The following is a 19,752-nucleotide window of genomic DNA, read 5'->3' as shown; positions in this document are numbered from 1 at the left end:
AGGGCCCCACACTGACCTCTTAGGGCCCCATGCTAGCCTATAAGGGCCCACATTAGCCTCTGAGGCCCCCCGCACTGGATTCTGAAGACCCAATACCAGCCTCCAAGGGCCCGCATCGGCCTCTGAGGGCCCATCTTGGCCTTTGAGGGCCCTCCGCTGGCATCTGGGGTCCAACGCCGGCCCATGCCGGTCTTTTAGGGCCCCACACTGACCTCTGAGGGCCCCATGCTGGCCTGTAAGGACATACATTAGCCTCTATGGGCCCCGCACTGAATTCTGAAGACCTGATACCGGCCTCTAAGGGCCCGCATCGGCCTCTGAGGGCCCATCTTGGCCTTTGAGGGCCCTCTGCTGACCTCTGGGGTCCAACGCCGGCCCATGCCAGTCTTTCCGGGCCCCATTCTGACCTCTGAGGGCCCCATGCTGGGCTGTAAGGGCGCACATTAGCCTCTGAGGGCCCCACACTGGATTCTGAACACCCGATGCCGGCCTCTTAGGGCCCGCATCACCTTTGAGGGCCCATCTTTGGCCTTTGAGACTGGCCTCTGGGGTCCAACGCCGACCCATGTCGGTCTTTAAGGGCCCCACGGCGGCCACGCTAACCTCTGAGGGCCCCATGCTGGCCTGTAAGGACCCACATTAGCATCTGAGTGCCCAAGTCGGTCTCTGATGGTCTCAAACTGCCCTTTGCAGGTCCCGTACTGGTCTCTGAGGGCCCTAAACTGGCCTCTATATGCCCCCAACTGGCCTATGAGGTCTCTACACCGGCCACTGATGGCCGTATTATGTTCTATGGGGGCCCAAGACTTACCTTTGGGTGTCACGCATTTGCCTCTGAGGGCCCACATCAGCCTCTGGGGCCCCATCTGGGGCCTTTGAGGCCCTTCGCTGACCCTTGGGTCCAACGCCGGCCTCTGGGGGTCTGACACTGTACTCTAAGGGCCACATTGCAGCCTCTATGCGATAGGTATCGCCGAAGCGTTATCCATGGGCCTATTAGTGTAGGAGCCACGGGTGCAGTGGGTGAAGTTGCACCAACAATAATTCTCCCATGGGTGCAGACAATGTATTATTCTCTACCCACAATAATCTGGAATAAAACCCATTTTCTCATAACACTACTTTCGATGCAGCACGACAAATTCAGGATATTTTGCACACTACTATCCATCTTTCGATGCATTTGCTACTGTGATGGTCTTCAAAACTTACATGTGTGCTCAAGTGAAAAATAAGAAACGGAACACATGTGATTGAACACATACCGATGAACCACTGTCAAAAGTTTTAGCACGATATCTTCAAAATGGCTAAGTTAGCCGGTTTTACTTCTTGCGGTAGTCAATTCACAGTTGCGTGAATTATTGACATTACCAATGCTTCCAAATGAACTTACCTTTTCGACATAGTACACTCTCAAAGCTGGCAATGAGCCTCCGCTCGGGTGCCGCTCCCTACCCCCCCCCCCCCCCCGCTTCACCGGTCATGGCTGGATTTCTGCACTCATGCACTACGCCCGTGGGCCCCTTTAAGCTAGCACCGGGCCCCCCGGGTCAGTGCAGTGGCCCCTTTGCCAAGTTGGCCCCCCCCAAACGCCAAGTCTGCGACCGCCCCTGTTTCTGGCACCTAATTGCTGATCAGCCCCAAAATGCTTATTCGACCCTAATATCTGAATCTGGCACCTAATTGCTTCCACACAGCCTAAAGTTGCCAGATCGTCTAGTTGAACTCCGTATTTGCTGTTTGCTGATTCAGCACCAAAACCAAAACATCCAGCACCTATTTTATACCACGTTTGCCTACCTAATTCGCGGAATCTTCCTGATTTTATGTATCCTAACAACATGAACGTTGCATTCGGTGATGTCAAGTGCCATTTTCGCCAGTGGAGATAATGATTAATGCCATTTCTAGCCAAAAGAGAATCACTACCCAGCTATGGTGCAGCATAGCAAGACGCTCCTATACCAGCCCGCTATGTAGAGACTATAGAGATTATTGCACCCTCAGCCATTTTAACGTGACAAGTTTGGATCAGTCACTTCCAGCCAGGCTCTCAGGTCATAAACTGGAGTAAAGCAAAATGTCAACTCTGAACAGACATGCCACACAACCTGTCTTCTTTTCAATATTATTAGCTTTCTGCAATCATCGTCTGACTCCATCTCGATCAAACGCAGCATCCGGTTTCTACAGGGGCGTTTGACTGACCGGCCACACAATAACCAAAAACAAAATCAAAGCTTCATGCACACATATGCCATACGTAAGAAACGGATGAAAAAGGCACAACCACGGCACAACTCTGCGCGGCAAACAACGGACAATGTCTCACGCAAGATCCCGCGTTTCTTCAGCGGCCTTGAACGGAATGAAAACATTACATTTCTTTTTTGGAGCTATTTGATGACGTCAAAAAATACAATACCCGTTTTAATGGTCAAAATCGAGACAAGTACTCACAAAAAATGTTTCCCTTTAAGCATTACAAATAAATGCTTTTAAATATTTAAATGACATTGTTTTTTTTCAAACAAATTAATATTATTTGCTTACTTAAACGTCATATACAATGCTGAGATCACTACGAGGCTGTCTTAGAGTGTAGCTGCACTGGCAACCTTTAGGCTAGACTCCAGGGGTCATTATACCAGAACATGATTCTACCAGCCAGTAGTTCATTTTTCTACTAGATTGGTGCTACGCTCAGCATTTAGGTGCCAGATTCAGAAAAAAAGAATAAGGCGTACCGATGAATAGGTGCCAGAAACAGCTAATTAAGGTCATTTTCCATGATTGGTGCTGGTATCCACCAAATAGGTGCTGAGGACCAATTTTGGGGCGAGTCAGCTTTTAGGTGCCAGAAATAGCTTTTCTGGGACGCAATAGGGTTGGGACCTATCTGCATGCTCTGTATGTTTTGGTAAAATAAAAAAGCTCAGAATTTTAAATGATTTAATTTAAAATCACTTTGTTAAAAAAATGCCTAGTTAGTTCAGAAATTAATTATTTGTGGCTGAAAACAACTTGCTTCTGATTGGTCGGGCTAATCATGACGTCACATGTAGGTATATAACTGTCTGTATATTTGGCGCAGTTGAGACATACATTTTCTATGTATTTTCCTATGGTAAATCGGAGTGATTGGTCGTGTTTTCAGTGTCTCTTTATTTTGCGCTGGTATTGCGTGGCTAAGAAGTTTAATCAAGAATGGCATAGGTATACTAAAATGTTCCTTTAATAATGGAGCTTCAATATCTGTGAGTTTTATTGGCAAGCGAAAACTGATTTCACTGTTATTTTATCTGGAAATTACTCATTTTTTTAGGTCAATTTTCAAAATATTTTACGGGAACAAGTTGGCACTTTTCTTGATTTTTGCACTCAAATCGCGTGCGATTCAACTGTATTGGAACTTGCAAAGAAGCTTGGTGATTAATTAACTGTGTTGTTATGGCACTGTTTGCAAAGCATGGATAATGAAACTCTGCCAAAGACTTAGCTACGTAGCAATGCCTCAAGTAATACGCAAGAGGGACAGAATTCAGAGTCGGATCGAGAAGAATCGGTGCAAATACTACGAAGACCAGGCAGCTCTGATACAATAGCTAGTCGTCTCACTACTCTCACTCCATTAGACCAGCTGATTCCTGACAGCACCGACTCGGATGCAAAGATGGAGCTCATCTTCCAAGCCAGAAACCAACTTTCTTTGATGGAAGATGTGATGCTGCCTCTGTCTCTGCTTTGTTGGCCACTTTGGACGGGGCGGAGCTCCGCTCCTTGCGTGAGCGGTTATTCGCCTGTCATCCAGAAATAGTTCCTTCGTTTGCTGGCCGTTCCCTGATTAGGTGCAATACGGGGAGCTGTAATCAGGGAAGTAACTTTCCATATGAAAGGGGTGCAGGTGCACCCCCGTCCCCCATCCACTAGAAGTGCACCCCCATAGGCTAAGCGGCGCCCCACACGCCGCCCCACACGATTAGCTCTAGAGCAGATGGCGAGGGTGATTTCTCGGCTACATTCCATCTCGGCGTCGTGATGCTTGTGGGCTTGGAAAGCGTCCAGTCGTATGTAGGGTAGTGTAGGGGTAGGGTTGAGTTCAATAAGGTCCTTACATTTGAAAGGTTTGAACAACCCGCAATCAGCACAACATACCACAAGTTAAATAAAAAACTACCAAACTCCGCCCAACTAATATTAATAAACATTACAGCCAAACTAATGGCCTAAATAAAAATATATCTCAAATCCTAACAGTTATCGCGGGTGATGGCGCCATGAGTTGCTATTATCCAAAACAGATGCAAATAAACATGTTTGTATGTCCTATGTATGTTTGTTTTAAAAACGTTGCAGCGGCGCTGGGGACTGCAGTCTTAGATCTGGGTATGTTTGGCATCTGCAACTCTTCATATACCTACACATTAACCCTCGCATGTGTGCGGCGTTTGCCAGCTTCTAATGTGTAGGGGGGGGGGGTCGGTTGGACCCCCCCTTGCCGTTTGGCCCCTGATCGAGCTAGAGCTTCGCGGAAAAAACGAGCGTGTTGCCCGTGACGAGAGGAAGCCGATGATACCCAATTTTAAGGTCCTAGGTCATTGGTTGACCTTCCAGGTCAGGTCAATGACCCAAAGTCGGGAAAATCCGGACCTGTTAGAAAGTCGTAAAGTGTGGCTGCTAAGGGTTTTTCGGGGTGCTGATCACGAATATCGTGTAAGTTTTGATCACAGATGATGTCTTGAAGCATTTAGACCAGGTCGGGTCAGGTCAGGTCAGGTCAACCAGTAGGCGTCGTGACGGGTATTCGTAGTACGTGTCAACCGCCTCTGACAGCTTCGTAACATGTTACGAAGTCACCAAAACTACTTCGTAAATGTTCAAATGGTTGCTAAATTCGAATTCAGCTCCAAAAACTAGCCTAGAAACATGTAAAACTCGAAAAAGTGACCCGAGGTCACCCGAGGTCACCAAAGGTCAATGACCTGACCTGACCTTCAGGTGACCTTGACACACACGGGAGTAACATCAAATCACATGTTTGAACGTTTGAAACCACGAAAAGCTTGCAAACACGCGGCTAGTGCGAGCCGACATACGCGAAATCGCGATTCCGGCCAAACATGGTCTCGGAAAAGAGGTCACAGGTCAAAGGTCATTTGGGTCAGGGTCATGAAATTTTCAGGGTAGGTGTCAAATTGATCAATGCGAGGGTACTGAAAGTTTCGTCGCGATCGGCCGCTTTTTACGCGAGTTATTCGCGAAAAACCATGGGGGGGGGGTCCATCCGACCCCCCCTACACATGCGAGGGTTAACCCTATTTCGGACGGGGAGACCTTTCAGGATTTTCTTGTACAATTGCCAAACGCCGCGAGACATTCAGCTCATATTTGGTGACTTTTCCTAAATGCTCATTGCGCACATCTCAGCAAAAAAAAAAAAAATGCCGGGTCAGGTCAGGTCAGGTAACCAGAGCGGGTTTGTTGACCCCACCTCAGAAAAGTTTGCAAACACGTCAGAGCTTGAGTTTTTCACGAAGTTATTTCCTTTCATCAAGTCTTCAAAACAGTACCTGCAGTATGTGTCGTTTGTATATCTCAGAATTTTTGATCTGTGACCTGAGGTTAGGTCAGAGTCGTGACCTTTACATTGCAAGCCTATGGAAAAGTATTGAAATGCGACCTGCACCTCGAGTAAACGAGTCAAAACCACCCAATTCTTTAAGAATTATGACAAATTATCTTATCTGTAATGATTCAGGTGCCATTTACTGACAGGGACACCGGAGAGGGTTATCTGAGCCGAGATCATGTGAGGTGATATCTACCATACATCAATGCTCACAATGCCTACAATATTGACAATGCTTTTGCTTACAACACTTACAATACTTACGATGAGACCAGCAAGCACTCTGCCGTTACAGTTCTAACTTCTGTTTCGAAAAACGACGTTACACACATTCGCTGCCAGCATAACATGTATTGTTTGATAGTAACAAAATACAATTGACATCTGAACCCCAAACGGACCGCCATCCACTCAAATTTTGTAACCCTGACCGGTCAGGGGGCGAATGGAGGTCATTTCCTGGGCATTACACTCAGCCCTTGCACAAAATATCTCACCTCACAGTGATCATTACAACAATAGCACCGACTTGATAGTGGATTTCAAAGTACTTGCATCAGCTCTTCCTGCTATTGCAGACGATCATCTCCTCAGGGTAATGTTGTTCGGGACATGAACGAAGATCGTTTTCGGAGTTTCATAAGTGCTACTGCAACAGCCTGGCACAAAACAGGACTTGTACGCTCTTCTCTGCACTTTGCCCTTCAGTATATCACAAAAGATTTGTTTAGAATCCATCTTACGCTTCTTTCACAGTCTCCCTTGCCACCGTAGGGCGTAGATAGATTGCTGTTGCTGGTAAGTTAAGGCACGGTAGATAGAAATTACCTCGGTTCTCAACGCCTAAAGTTATTTTCATAAAAAAAGAACAAATAAATGATCAATAAGATGACAGGAATGTAAACATTTTAATCGTAAAGTAGTCCAAATATTGGAATGAGCTTTTGCTTTTCAGCATCCTCCGATTCATCATCTTTATCATTTGAAAATTCGAGGTACATAAAATGTTTATCACGCGCTCATGTTAAGTGGGAATATAGTACACGGCAGACACATCAATTTTTGACACTGAACATTTCATCCGTAAATGTTTTAGCATAATTTAAAGTTAAAAACAGCGCGAATGGCAGAGTGAAGCAAACAACATCTTTCACCCATTGCTATAACATGTAATCTGTGGTGCGCCAGATGCGCCATTATTTGTCAACCGCAGAAGGTGACATGTGACGTAACAGCATCAAGAGCATCTTTTTTCAAGAACTTTTCAAAACAAGTTTCCTATCTTTCTTCCCCCATTTCTCTCAGCTTATTGATTTTATGAGGCAATGGTATGCACCATAAATTCTGTGAAAATAGTTTGATCATTTTCATGCATTCTTAAAAAATCGAGTTCCCAACCCCATTAAATGGCGTCCAACGCTTATATAGCGTACAGCCTATAATCCTATAAGCGTACAGCCTATAACGCTTTTGAGAAGCTTTTATCTCGGCCACCGCTGGGCCGACTGAACCGCGGTCTTTTTTGTTTGGTAGCCCCATCCCTCCTACCTCGTAATTGACTACTCTTGATGCACCTGGGTGATCGCCGTGTCATGTGGCTCTTGCAAAGCCAAGGGTGTCAACTCAGAACCCAAAGTCGTTCTGCTGAATTTACGTTTTTGAGAGGATTATGTCTGAGTAAGCACAGGATCGATTTACTAGGAAATATGTTTGTAGGGTATATTCATCCATTCTGCCAAGGACACGACTTTTCTCGATGCATGTGGGTGACCATGGCTGCACGTGCCACGTGCATAATAAGGAGATGTCATGTTTGTAGCAATTACAATAACTATGTAATTATCGTGCCCATTGCGCTGAAACTTAGCATGTGGGTAGGCACTCATCGGGCAATGCATTTCTATGTGTCACGTTAGGGGTACTACTGCACGTGCAAAATTGGCACATCGGTAGGGACCGCTTAGTAGCGTGCCGGGCAAAAGTCGTTTGGGACCCCTTTGCACGTGCGCACGTGCAGGAGGCCGCTTCCATATATAGAGAACGGCGAGGCCGATTGCGCCCAAATTTGGTACACCTTTAGGAACCGCTTAAGAGGGTGCCGAGCAAATGTCATTTGTGACTCCGGTAACCGGTTGCACGTGCGCGCGCGCAGCAGGCCGCTTCCGGATCTCGAGGACGGCTAGGCCGATTGCGCTTAAATTTGGTACGCCTTTAGGAATCGCTCAGGAGGTTGTCGAGCAAAAGTCAATTGTGACCCTGTTCGCACTTCGCACGTGCGAACGCGCAAGAGGCCGCTTCCGGATCTCGAGAACGGCTGGGCCGATTGCGCTTAAATTTGGTACACCTTTAGGAATCGCTTAGGAGGGTGCCGAGTGAAAATGGTGAAAATAATTCTGAAAAATAGCCGGCTGTGAGAAACAGCACAGATGAAAGGGGGGCCAAAAGATATGTTGGCCCCCTTTCAGAGCCAAAGGGGGGCCATATGGCCCCCCTGGATCCGCCCTTGAATCCAAAGTGCTGCAACTTTGAAATTAAATATCTCTGAGTTAAAACTTTTCTCGATGTTGTGAGTGCCCAGACCGGTAAGTGCAGGCCAGGGACCCCATTTTGGCAATCTCAACTCAAAACTAATGTTAACCCTCGCCCGTATTAAGTTTTGCCAGCCGCGAACGTATAAGAGGGGTGTCGTTGGACCACCCCCTTTGCCGTTTCGCCCCTGATCGAGCTAGAGCTTCGCGGAAAAAACGAGCGTGTTGCCCGTGACGAGAGGAAGCCGATGATACCCAATTTTAAGGTCCTAGGTCATTGGTTGACCTTGCAGGTCATGTCAATGACCCAAAAGTCGGGAAAATCGGGACCTGTTAGAACGTCGTAAAGTGTGGCTGCTATGAGGGTTTTCAGGGTGCTGATCACGAATGTCTTGTTAGTTTTGATCACAGATGATGTCTTTAAGCATTTAGACCAGGTCGGGTCAGGTCAGGTCAACCGGTAGGGGTCGTGACGGGTATTAGTAGTACCTGTCATCCGCCTCTGACAGCTCCGTAACATATTACGAAGGCACCAAAACTACTTCGTATATGTTCACATGGCTGCTAAATTCGAATTCAGCTCCAAAAACTAGCCTAGAGATATGTAAAACTCGAACAAGTGAACCGAGGTCACCAAAGGTCAATGACCTGACCTGACCTTCAGGTGACCTTAACACCCACCCTAATGCATGGGAGCAACATCAAATCACATGTTTGAACGTTTGAAACCACGAAAAGCTTGCAAACGCGCGGCTAATGCGAGCCGACATACGCCGAATCGCGGTTCTGGCCAAAGATGGTCTCGGAAAAGAAGTCACAGGTCAAAGGTCATTTGGGTCAGGGTCATGAAATTTTCAGGGTAGGTGTAAAATTGATCAATGCGGGGGTACTGAAAGTTTCGTCGCGATCCGCCGCTTTTTACGCGAGTTAACCGCGAAAAACCTTAGGGGGGTTGCATCAACCTCCCCCCTGTGCCGGCGAGGGTTAAAGGGACACTCCCACCTTAACATTAGTTTTGAGTTGAGATAGCCAAATTGGTGGCCATGGCCTGCAAATACCGGTTTGGGCACTCACAACATCGACAAATGCTTTAATTCGGAGATATGGAATTTCAAACTTGCAGTTTTCGGATTCTAAGGGGCTAGTGCATTGGTATGCCCCCTTAGAATTTGTGACGTCAGCGGAGATCTAACGATTTTTAAATCTTTTACTAAAACGTTTGGTAGCACGCGGTGGTATATGCTGCTTTGCGCGCAACAAATGCCGCACTTTCAAATAAAGTCGCTAGGAACAGCGGAGATCCCAAAAAGTAAACAAAAGTAAAAGTCAAATATCTTGAAAACCGGTGAATATTTTTCGATGAAATTTGGTAGACATTCGTTTTCGCTCTTTCTGAACCGAGCGACATCACTTTCGTGCCAATTCATTAACTTTTTTGAAGGTGGGAGGGTCCCTTTAAAATGCATGTTTTATCGATTTATTCTCCATATGATGATTTGTAATATAAAAATATAGTTTCCATAATACCTAATGGTAAAATAATATCCATAATAACTTTGAAGCATACTAAATCTGTGGTACTTTTATAATGTTAAGAATAGCTCACTGTTTGAATCTATTTCGTTTGCTGTATCATTTGACGGAGGATCCATTTTCTATGTCGTCCCGGAATATGCTGCTAAAAATCAAATCTTCGGAACTGCTACGACATCTTAAGTTGGGTCGTAGGATAAATCCTAGGACTTTTGACATGAATATCAAATTATCTTAAGATTGTCAACGTGAATTAGAAGTATCCTAAATATCCAGACTGATCGTACGATAAAAAGTTAAGATGGTCAACATGAATACCAAATCGATCGTACGATGAAAACTGATCGTAAGATGTCGACGTGAATACGGGCCCTGGGCCTAGGTGACATTTTTAAATGAACCTTTACGGGCAATTTTCATTCGACGTGTTTTGACAAAAGAAATACGATTTTAATCAGGCCTGTTTCACTAAAAACTTGTATTTTACAAGTGTTTGTAGTTTACAATTCATAAGTATTTTTACCAACTACGTAAAAATCGATTTCACTAAGCTTCATCGCCAGTGGCACCTCCGATAAGAAAATGTTTGCAAATAAAGTTGTAAACAGTAAAATTGTTTTTTAATCAAGAACTATAGCATGTTAAAGATATTGCTTCTTTGTATGAAATATTGTCTAGCATTCATGTCAAAAGCTGCCTAATTAAATTATAAATAATGATGCTGTTGGAAATAGATATAAATGAGTGTTCACATTGTCCTATTATTGAAAGAAAATAACACGCAAAATATTTGACAGCAGAAGACTGGTGAATGCAATTATGGCGCGCGAATGACAAAACATGACCATATTTCAATACCGATTATTTTGCTTCTTAGGGTGTGTGCTAAGTAAAAATTGAGCATGAAACGACTCAACAAAGCATAGTTGTTCTAAATATATGACTGTTTTGCATTATCGTACAAAAAGTATCAAAATTCCGAACGTTAGGACCACTGGAATTTCAGGTTTGTAATTACGATGTTTTCTTTCAAGTTTCTGGTCTTCGTGAAACAGAAAGTTTGCGATTCCCATGTTTTCTAGCAAACTTTTTCTTGTAAAAAAGTTTGCAAATTTTAAACTCAAAATTCATGTTCAAAGGTTTCGTGAAATCCAAATCTCAAATGTTGGTAATTATTTCTTGTAAACTCAAGCTTTTTCTTTGTAAATACAAGTTTTATTTGTTAGTGAAACAGGCCTCTGGTGGGGGGGGGGGTACTTTTTGCCCCCCCCTCGTATCTCCGAAACTACTGGACGGATCCGCAAAATTCAAACGGCGTTAGAAAGCCATATCAAATTTGCCAAAGGAACTCCAATTTCATTGGCCTCGGGGTCACCGATGACGTCACAGGTCAGGTCAAAGATAAAATGGTCACGGGTCTTCTAGGGAATGCGCTATAACATCGAGTAAAACGCATTTTATCGAAAATTAGCGATAGGGCGTCAGTTGCTTAGTACATATGTTGCTACTAGAGGTCACTGATAATACCAGGTCAGGTCACAGGTCAGGTCACCAAGGGTCAGCAACTCAGCACATTACCTAACCCAATTTCACTAGGGCTGTGTGATGCATGTTTTATGGCAATTTTTTTATTTCAAACTCAATGGTGTTGGTTATAAGAACATCAGGAACGGTTTAGGTCACTTCCTGGTGGAGGTCAGGTTAATGTCAGGTCAAAAAAGGTCAAATTTTAAAGTTGATATTTTTGCATAAATGGGAATCGAATCGATGAAGCTCGTCACGGCGAGTCTAATGATGGTCTTTGTTTTGCGCCACGTGGTCTAAAATTGCTAAAAATTGAGTTTGAAAATTTGACGTCATCAATTTTGAAGTTTTTTGCTATAACTTGGCAAAAAAAGTTATCGATCTAAAATCTGGTATGTGAATAGAAGTCGGTAGGGGCTATCACATATATTTCGTTTTTTTCGAAAATCGAAAAAAAAACTTTTTGGATTTGTCGGCAATTAGGTATATTAAAAAAAATATATTTTTTGATTTTTGGGAGTCAAAATTCCAAAATTCAAAATTTCGACATAGCAGTTTTGTAGCCCTAATAATTCTACACCTCTTATGTTTGAACGTTTTCTGTATCTTCAAAGCTATAGGCCTGACAGCTCTTCCCGCGAAACCTTTTTTTTTTGGCCGAAAACGGCAGAACATGACGTCACTCTGACGTCATTTCCGGACAACTATCAAAGCCTTTGGAAAAAATTTGGTCACAATGTGTAAAATTGATGCCCGGGAGGGTACTGAAAGTTTGGTGACTGAAAGTGATCAGCGCAGCGGTTCTGAAGATATATCGAAAAGTCTGGAGGGGGGGGGGGGCAAAAATAGCCCCCCCCCCACACCAGGGCGCGGGTTAACATAACACTGCGACTTACTGAGGCCGTTTTTTGCGGTAGCTATCAGTGCTATACAATGCTATGATGTTCTGTTTACAAACACATTTCGCTTAAACATATTTTCTCAAATATCCTTTTGGGTCGAACGGCAATGGAGTCGCGGCAACGCCCCTCCCCTCCCCCCCACACACTTCCTTAGTGTCCCTGTACCTACACGTCATTACTGTCAGTACCTGAATGCTGACACTCAATACTGGCAATATTCGCAATATTGTCAATAAACACCGTTGATCGGGTCATGCTATTGCTTATAGCCTATCTCGTAAGGATATGCTAGTGAATAGCGTTAGTGTTGTTTTGGCTGAAGAGTTTGATTATATTTGTACCCGCAAAAAGCCTATCACTCATTTCACACAATGCACAAGTAGCCAGTAGGCACACATTCCTCATTTATCAATAATCATTGAATAATTATATTTGAAATCAAAAAGAATTTTAATCTCATGCAAGCTCCAAAGATAATACCTAACCCTAGGTACCTACATACAGTGTGGGCAAAAAAGTCTGTCACTTTTCAGCAGTAATTTCTCGAAAGTGGTAAAAGATACGAAAAAGAAACTTTCACAACTTAAAGAAAATCGCTTGACAAATTATATGATACCAATTTTATGGAAAAGTTTCAATCGAAGTGACGTTGTTATCATCATTTCAAAAAAACGGGATCTGTGCGTCTCTTTATTTGCGCATGTGCTCGAAGTGTGCACCGCTAAGCTGAAGGCCATCCGGAAACGCGCTCCAGAAGCTGACGTTCACCCTCTCCGCGGTGGCTGCTGTCACTTCACGCACGTATTATCGACGCTGACACGCAGCTCCTCCAGGCTACCGGGCTACTGCTTTTCGCTTCCCTGGAGATCACGCGGCAACCGAAGAGCTCTTGGAGCAGCTGCAGTGTATCTCGGGCCGTGTGCGGTGGCGCTACATCTTGCATAAACAAAGCTTGTAGCGTGAGCACCAAGGGAAGTGAAAAGCAGTGGGCTCCTCACAGTCCTGACCTCAAGCCGCTGGACTACTGGTTTTGGGGAGCCTGCAAGGACAGCGACAGCGTCTACCACGTCAAGCCCGATAGCCTGGAGGAGCTGCGTCTCAGCGTCGAGCAGTACGTGCGTGTTGTGCCAACAGGCACCGCGGAGAGGGTGGGCGCCAGTTTCCTGGAGCGTGTTCAGACGTGCCTTGAGCATTGAGGTGCCCACTTCGAGCACATGCGCAAACATAAAAGACGCACATATCCCATTTTTGAAATGGTGATGGCAACATCAGCTCAACTGAAACTTTTTCATAAAATGGGTATCGTATAATTTGTCAAACGATTTTCTTTAAGTTGTGAAAGTTTCTTTTTGGTATCTCTTACCACTTTCGAGAAATAGCTGCTGAAAAGTGACACACTTTTTTTGGCCCACCCTGTATATGGTACGCTCGGTTATCGGTAACGCCTATCAACCCGAACATGTTTTTAATAATCGTTCAAAACACTTGGCTATAGCTATGCTGGTTTCTTATAGCGCTATAGGCGAGGTGTCTATTGGACACCTCACCTATAGTGTCCGAATGTATATAGACACCTCGCCTATAGCGCTATAAGAAACCAACATCATTCGAGAAACAAATGTTAGGTGGGCAAAGCGACGGAATTGACAAAGGTGCAGAGTGTAAATCCATCACACCCAGGTCCCAGAAAGGGTAAAGGGAAACATTACAACGGCTGAGTACCGCCTGGTTAACCACTAACCAGTTAACCACTAACCAGTCAGAGCTTTTCTCGTGGGCCGAATCTTCATGGTCACCGTTTTCAGAGAGTAGTTGCCACCCCGCCAGTGTTTCCATACCACACCGTGCCATGTCTTGGTGTGCTCGCCGGCAAGATATTTGCCATTCAAGCTGGATTTGTAGCAATTCTTATGCCACCAGGGGGCCTCCCATCCTTTGGCACAGTTACCAACATTATCGTCGTTGTCTCTGTCCTTTGTACTAAATCGTTGTCCTGTGTGATAAGTGAGCGAGTCGTTGGCGTTTCCGGTGTAGTTGACAGCATTGAGCCGGTATCCGTCCGATTCAGAGGAGATACTGAAGTTCTGGTAAATTGCATGTCTCCACTCACTTTCGAAATCTTCTAGGTCTATTCTCAGTTCGTATTGCCGGTCGCTTGGTGAGGTCATGGCCCACATGTTCTCGAGGCCCCACCAGAATTCTTTATCCAGCTCTCCGAATCCCTCTTTGTAGGCGGCCCAGTCTCGGTAAAAGTCCTCCCTTGGCTCTATATCGGCCCGGCGCTGGATGACGGTCCACCGTCCGCCGTCCGTCTCCAGGTCGCAGTAGGCGGGCACCTCTCCGGTGGCCCCCAGACCGGGCCGCAGCAGGTAGATGCCGCTCTGGGAACCGGCCGGTAGGTCACTGCAGTCGCGGGCTACAGAGTCATCATCGGTAGAAGCATTCTGAACTGCATCGAGACGGAGGGTGATCCCATCAATCCGCGCATCGTGACTGCCGGTCATGTTCTGAAGTGTCTCCAGACTGGAATTCAGCTCGGCAATTCGAGATGCATGTTCATCAATAGAAGATTCGTGAAGGTTGACCTGAGACGCTTGGCTGTCGAGTCGCGACTCATGTGAGTCGATTCTTGACCCATGCCGAGCTATTAACAAGTCCTGTTCCTGGAGTCGCGATGTCTGCTCATCGAGTCGGGACTCCACGGTTCCCAGCTGCGATGAGGTGACGTTCAGCAGCAGTTCCTGGTTGAGAGCTAGGGATTGCTGTCCTTGCACTTGGAGCTTCTGATCACTCAGACCTGTTTCAGCGTCTACCAGCCTTGAGGCTAGTTCGTCGAGTCGGGTGCTGCCAGTAGCGATTTCAGAGTCTTGTTTACGCTCCCGTTCGATGACTCTGTCCACTCGGGAGTCAAGAACATCCATTCTGGAGTCCAGCACGTCCAGCCTGGAGTCCAGCGTGTCAAGTCTGGAGTCCACCGTGTCCAGTCTTGAGTCCGGCCTAGAGTCTAGCGTGTCCATTCTGGAGTCCAGCACGTCCAGTCTGGCATCCAGTGTATCCAGTCTGGAGTCCAGCGTGTCGATGCGGCTGTCCAGTTTGATGGTCAGCGGCTGAATGGCAGCAGTGACGGCACGGTCAACAAGCTGCCACAGCTCATTCGGAGTGATGTGAAGTCCCGCTGCGACCTGCTGTCCTCTCTGATCCTGTTGTTGCTGCTGCGGCTGCTGCTGCTGCTGCTGCTGCTGCTGCTGCTGCTGTTGTTGCTGCTGCGGCTGCTGGACAGAACACTGCGCTGGCAGTGCTGCCGCCGTTAGGAGAGTCGCCAACACTGTTGGCAGCAGGGGCGACATGGCTGCGGCGACCCTCTGAGGACGGCAGGGAAGACACCGACCTACGGACGACTCTGAGCCTCAGCGGCAGGCTCGGCCCGGCGCTCAGTGGCTCAGGGGGACACACCGGGCACTGAGCGAGCTTCAACCACCGCGCAGACTGGCGGCGAACTGACACGGCGGCAGCGGCGAGGGCCAAGCTGAGCTCTGATGTTGACATGGCGCCTCTGACGGGTTCGATGTTTATAAATTTGAGACGGCCTAGCCCGCACCCCGTCGATAACTGGAGCAAGCGAGCTCGGGTCCTTTCCTGTATCAGTAGTGGATGGGGCAAGACGAAGGAGAAAATCCATAAATTACGAGTCCAACATTACTAGCGAAGGCCTCAATCTCTTGAGGCATCTCCGAACGTACATAAAAGCCCATCGAAACAAACGCGATACTTAACGTAGACTGTTCCCTACCATAAAATATGTGTATCGTGATGTCATAAAATTTTGAATAACTTCCACAATTTTGAACCGATTCTTCTAAAAATTGGTATGTATGTGCACATATACCACTTCTCTTACATATATTCCGTTTTTTTTCGATTCACTCAAAATTTTGGATTTTATAATTACTTTCCCAAAAAGTTTTTTTTTTTTGAAGAAAAAAATTGAGCCAAAATCCAAAATTTCCAAAAACAGAGATAGCCATTTGATAGACAAAGTAGAATCACGTCTTGATTCCTTTAAAAATGAAGATGTTAGCGGCGTTTGAAGTTTTGCCGTTTTTTAGGCGAAAATGGCGTGACATGACGTCACTTAAACGTCATTTTCCCAAAAACTTCCGACAGATTTCGCTTAAATTTTCAGCGAACGTGTCAAATTGATGTATGATAAGGCACTGAAAGTTTGACGTTGCTGGCGTAACCCGTTTAGAAGTTATTGGCGAAAAACAGGAGGGGGCAGATTCTGACCCCCTCCCCCCAGTTCGGCGCGGGTTAAAACCCGCCCGTATGTGCATTTCTACATCGTCTAGCGCATAGGGGGGACCCTCCCAATATAATCTGCAGTAAGGATAATGATTACCCACAATCGCAATGGTACTGCGACGCTATACTATATCAACGATTGCATTTTTTTATTCAAACACAATTGCGAGGCAAATTTATAAAATAAATATTTCCCATATAAAATGAAAGCACAAATAAGAGCTGCCACCCATCTCATTCACTCATTGTCAGCTCGGACCTCAAGCCAGCGCACTCCCTCGTCGGTGATGACAAAGCGGCGCTTCCACAGGCTCGGCGGTGGCGGCGCAGCGCCCTCCGTGCGGGCGACCATCCGCAGGGTGGCCTCCACGGCGCCCTGTTGCGGCCGCAGGCAGACGGAGCGTGTCACGGCCGCCGACCACTCGGCGCCCATGTGGTGCCAGCCGGTGGCGCCGGCCGACAGCGAGTGACGCGTGGCGACCACCACCAGCCGCCCGCGGCCGGCCAGTCGCACCAGCTGCTGACCCAGCTGTCGGTACCACGCGTCGGCGCGCTCCCCCACCCGGCCCAGCGCGTGGCGGTCACTCCAGTAGAAGGCCGAGAGCGAGTCGACAGCGAGCAGCAGGACTCCAGCGTGCTCCTCTAGCCTGGCGAGCAGCGCCTCGAGCGCCACGCGCGCCTGCTGACTGCTGGTGGCCGTCAGCAGCTCCAGCCGCGAGGCGGCGCTGCGAGCGGCTGCTGCTGAAGGTAGGTGGCGCTGTAGTAGCTGCAGCAAGCGGGGCATCCTCACGTGCCGGTCCGTGTCCAGCAGCACGACGGCCGAGGTGCTGTCGCAGCTCAGCGCGGCGGCCACGCACTCCATCAGCAGCTGGGTCTTACCGGAGCCGCCTGACGGGATCGCATGGACGGGCGGTTAGCTGACGCCGCCTCCACAGCTGCAGTGCTGAAATGACTAACTACACCAGCGGAAAGCGTATTCGGGCGCCGAGGCATGAAAAGCGACAAGCGTCGATCAGAACTGGAAGCCGTAATCTACTGACAAATCTATCGCGTGAAACGGCGATTCTCTATAAATTGTAACAGCAAATCGCCGACTAAAATTTCCAAAGCTCATCAAACGTTCGCCTACGGATCTACTGATTGCAGCGGGCAGTTACTAGCTGATGTAGGTACAGGGCGGCTGCGGCCAGCCCACCTACCCGGTCCACTGATCTCCACAATGTCCCCAGGCACCGGGTGGTGGGGGCACAGCTCGGTCAGCACGGAGCCAAGGTCGGGCCGCGGGGCCAGGCGAGCCAGCAGCTGTCGGCCCGACTCCCCGCACGGAGAGCTGTCGCACGCCAGCATTGCCACCTGGCGACACGCGCGGCTGGTCATGCCACAGATCGACACAGAGTGGGACGTCAGTGACCTCCGTGCCTCACCCTGTCACCCATCCACCCACGCAGGGTGGAGTCTCAGTCAGCCGGTGTCAATTTACCACACTGAGGTATCATTGACCTTCGGTGCAGTGCTGATTTACCTACTGGTGTGTTATGCCAATGCAATGTCAAAGTTGTATCAAATGCTGAAGGCACTTAGCAATGCTATAATGTTCAATTGATGAACTAATATTGATATGAGAATACAAGAGTGGGCTGACCACTGTCAGCCCACTCTTGTCAGCCACTGATCAATCAGCCTTTACAACACAAGTGTGGCATTAATAAATGTTGGCATTAAAGGGACCCTCCCACCTTAACATTAGTTTTGAGTTGAGATAGCCAAATTGGTGGCCATGGCCTGCAAATACCGGTTTGGGCACTCACAACATCGAAAAATGCTTTAATTCGAACATATGGAATTTCAAACTTGCAGTTTTCGGATTCTAAGGGGCTAATGCATTGGAATGCCCCCTTAGAATTTGTGACGTCAGCGGAGATCTAACGATTTTTAAATCTTAGACTAAAACCATCGTTAACACGTGGTGGTATACGCTGCTTTGCGCGCAACGTCTGCCGCACTTTAGGGCTGCCAAATTATTGCTTCCAAATAAAGTCGCTAGTAACAGGAGAGCTCCCAAAAAGTAAACAAAAGTAAAAGTCTAATATTTTGAAAACCAGTGAATATTTTTCGGTGAAATTTGTTAGATATTCGTTTTCGCTCTTTCTGAACCAAGGGACATCACTTTCATGCCAATTCATTAACTTTTTTGAAGGTGGGAGGGTCCCTTTAATGTTGGCATTAATAAATTTGTAGGTCAAGGTATAAGTCTTGTTTGCTTCAATGGTGCAGTTCTTCAGTCTCAGTCTGGTTAGTGCCAACGTATATAGGGTTAGTGCCGAGTGCAGCAGGCTCGAGGGGATTCTCAAGACCTACCTATCCAGTATCCCAATCCACCTTTCAGAATCAACTCAAACTCAACAACAACAAACAGCAAAGATAAGATGGCTGCTGAAAAGTCTTTTCTATCGGTATTTCAATTTGAGTTCTTTTAAGCTTTTGAAAACAAGTTGCTAGGCAACTAGCGTCTAGTTCCGCAATCGCCTAGCAATTTGCTGCTGTCACCTAGCGGCTGTTTTCGAACCTCTCATATTGAACACCATCGGCTGCGTTTTGCAGCGTGGAGGATGCACGCGGAGGGACGTTTTACTTTGATAAAGCAATGAACATAGGGGTGTTCACGGGCACCGCACACTGCTGCGTGCGCTGTGTGCGGTGCGTCCAGCAGGCGTGGGGGTAGGGGATGGGTAGGCGGCTCTGACGTCACGGCTGCGTGCGGTGGACGGTCCGCTGTGGCCAGTCCCGACCGGCCACAGCGATCGCTGTGTGCGGTGACGGAAGGCTGACGTAGGGACGAAGTGGGCGGAGCTTCGAGGCTGTGTGCGGTCCGACGTTCTATAGCCTTGGGTCCGACCGCACACAGGGCCCGTGAACAGCCCTCATATTTATCAATTGTTACGCTTTATCACAACCGTCGGCCGCCAACTGCAGCAGCGACAGATTCCCCATCCTCCAAACCATTCCTTTCATCGTGACGCTTAAACATTCACAAACCCCATCCCTCCCAGCGACATATCCCCCACTCTTCAAACCATTCCTGTCATCAAACTCTCGTAACCTTACCATTCACAAACTTCCTCCTTCCCTCCCTTCACAAACATCAATTTACCGGTAAGTTTCACTGTCATTTATGTGTCTTAACGTAAATTCATGGGTTTTTTCCCATATTCATGGCATAGTACATGGATATGGGTTTTCCCATGTTGTCTTGCTGTAAAAGTGGCCACCGGTCTTAGTTAGGACGGCCGGTTTGTTTTGCGCGGCGTAGTTAGGTCGCCGCCCTCCTCGC

General features: G+C 47.1%; 2 protein-coding genes across 4 annotated transcripts; both read right to left on the bottom strand.

Annotated features, from left to right (window-relative positions):
* Window positions 1-13,870: 13,870 nt before the first annotated feature.
* On the bottom strand, window positions 13,871-15,665 carry LOC122385327 (fibrinogen-like protein 1). The gene is made up of 2 exons (XM_043373526.1): window positions 15,573-15,665; window positions 13,871-15,226 (listed from the first exon to the last, which is right to left on the bottom strand). The coding sequence occupies exons 1-2, from the start codon at window positions 15,663-15,665 to the stop codon at window positions 13,871-13,873; spliced, it is 1,449 nt and encodes a 482-aa protein (XP_043229461.1).
* Window positions 15,666-16,588: 923 nt separating this feature from the next.
* On the bottom strand, window positions 16,589-18,862 carry LOC122385317 (DNA repair protein XRCC2-like). Of its 3 annotated transcripts, none has more exons than XM_043373503.1 (3): window positions 18,801-18,862; window positions 17,621-17,774; window positions 16,589-17,309 (listed from the first exon to the last, which is right to left on the bottom strand). In XM_043373503.1, exons 2-3 carry the CDS (start codon window positions 17,766-17,768, stop codon window positions 16,660-16,662), a joined length of 798 nt encoding a protein of 265 aa, XP_043229438.1. In that variant the 5' UTR covers window positions 17,769-17,774; window positions 18,801-18,862; the 3' UTR covers window positions 16,589-16,659. The 3 variants fall into 3 exon arrangements, with proteins under 3 accessions (XP_043229438.1, XP_043229437.1, XP_043229436.1); XM_043373502.1 differs by having other exon boundaries at window positions 18,780-18,859; XM_043373501.1 differs by lacking the exon at window positions 18,801-18,862 and having other exon boundaries at window positions 17,621-18,048.
* Between the last annotated feature and the right edge of the window lie 890 nt (window positions 18,863-19,752).

This window comes from Amphibalanus amphitrite, unplaced genomic scaffold (assembly GCF_019059575.1).
Source record: "Amphibalanus amphitrite isolate SeventyFive unplaced genomic scaffold, NRLGWU_Aamphi_draft 000214F_arrow, whole genome shotgun sequence".
Lineage (NCBI taxonomy): Eukaryota > Metazoa > Arthropoda > Thecostraca > Balanomorpha > Balanidae > Amphibalanus > Amphibalanus amphitrite.
This window is presented reverse-complemented; position numbering and strand designations above follow the sequence as displayed.

Excerpts from the sequence above, each read along its gene's own strand:
- LOC122385327 (XM_043373526.1), bottom strand. The coding sequence starts at position 15,665 with ATGTCAACATCAGAGCTCAGCTTGGCCCTCGCCGCTGCCGCCGTGTCA. Across the intron at positions 15,227-15,572 it reads TGAAGCTCGCTCAGTGCCCG|CCGCTGACCATCAAACTGGA; the intron begins GTGTGTCCCCCT and ends GCTGCCATTCAG.
- LOC122385317 (XM_043373501.1), bottom strand. The coding sequence starts at position 17,798 with ATGACCAGCCGCGCGTGTCGCCAGGTGGCAATGCTGGCGTGCGACAGC. Across the intron at positions 17,310-17,620 it reads TGTGGAGATCAGTGGACCGG|GCGGCTCCGGTAAGACCCAG; the intron begins GTAGGTGGGCTG and ends CGATCCCGTCAG.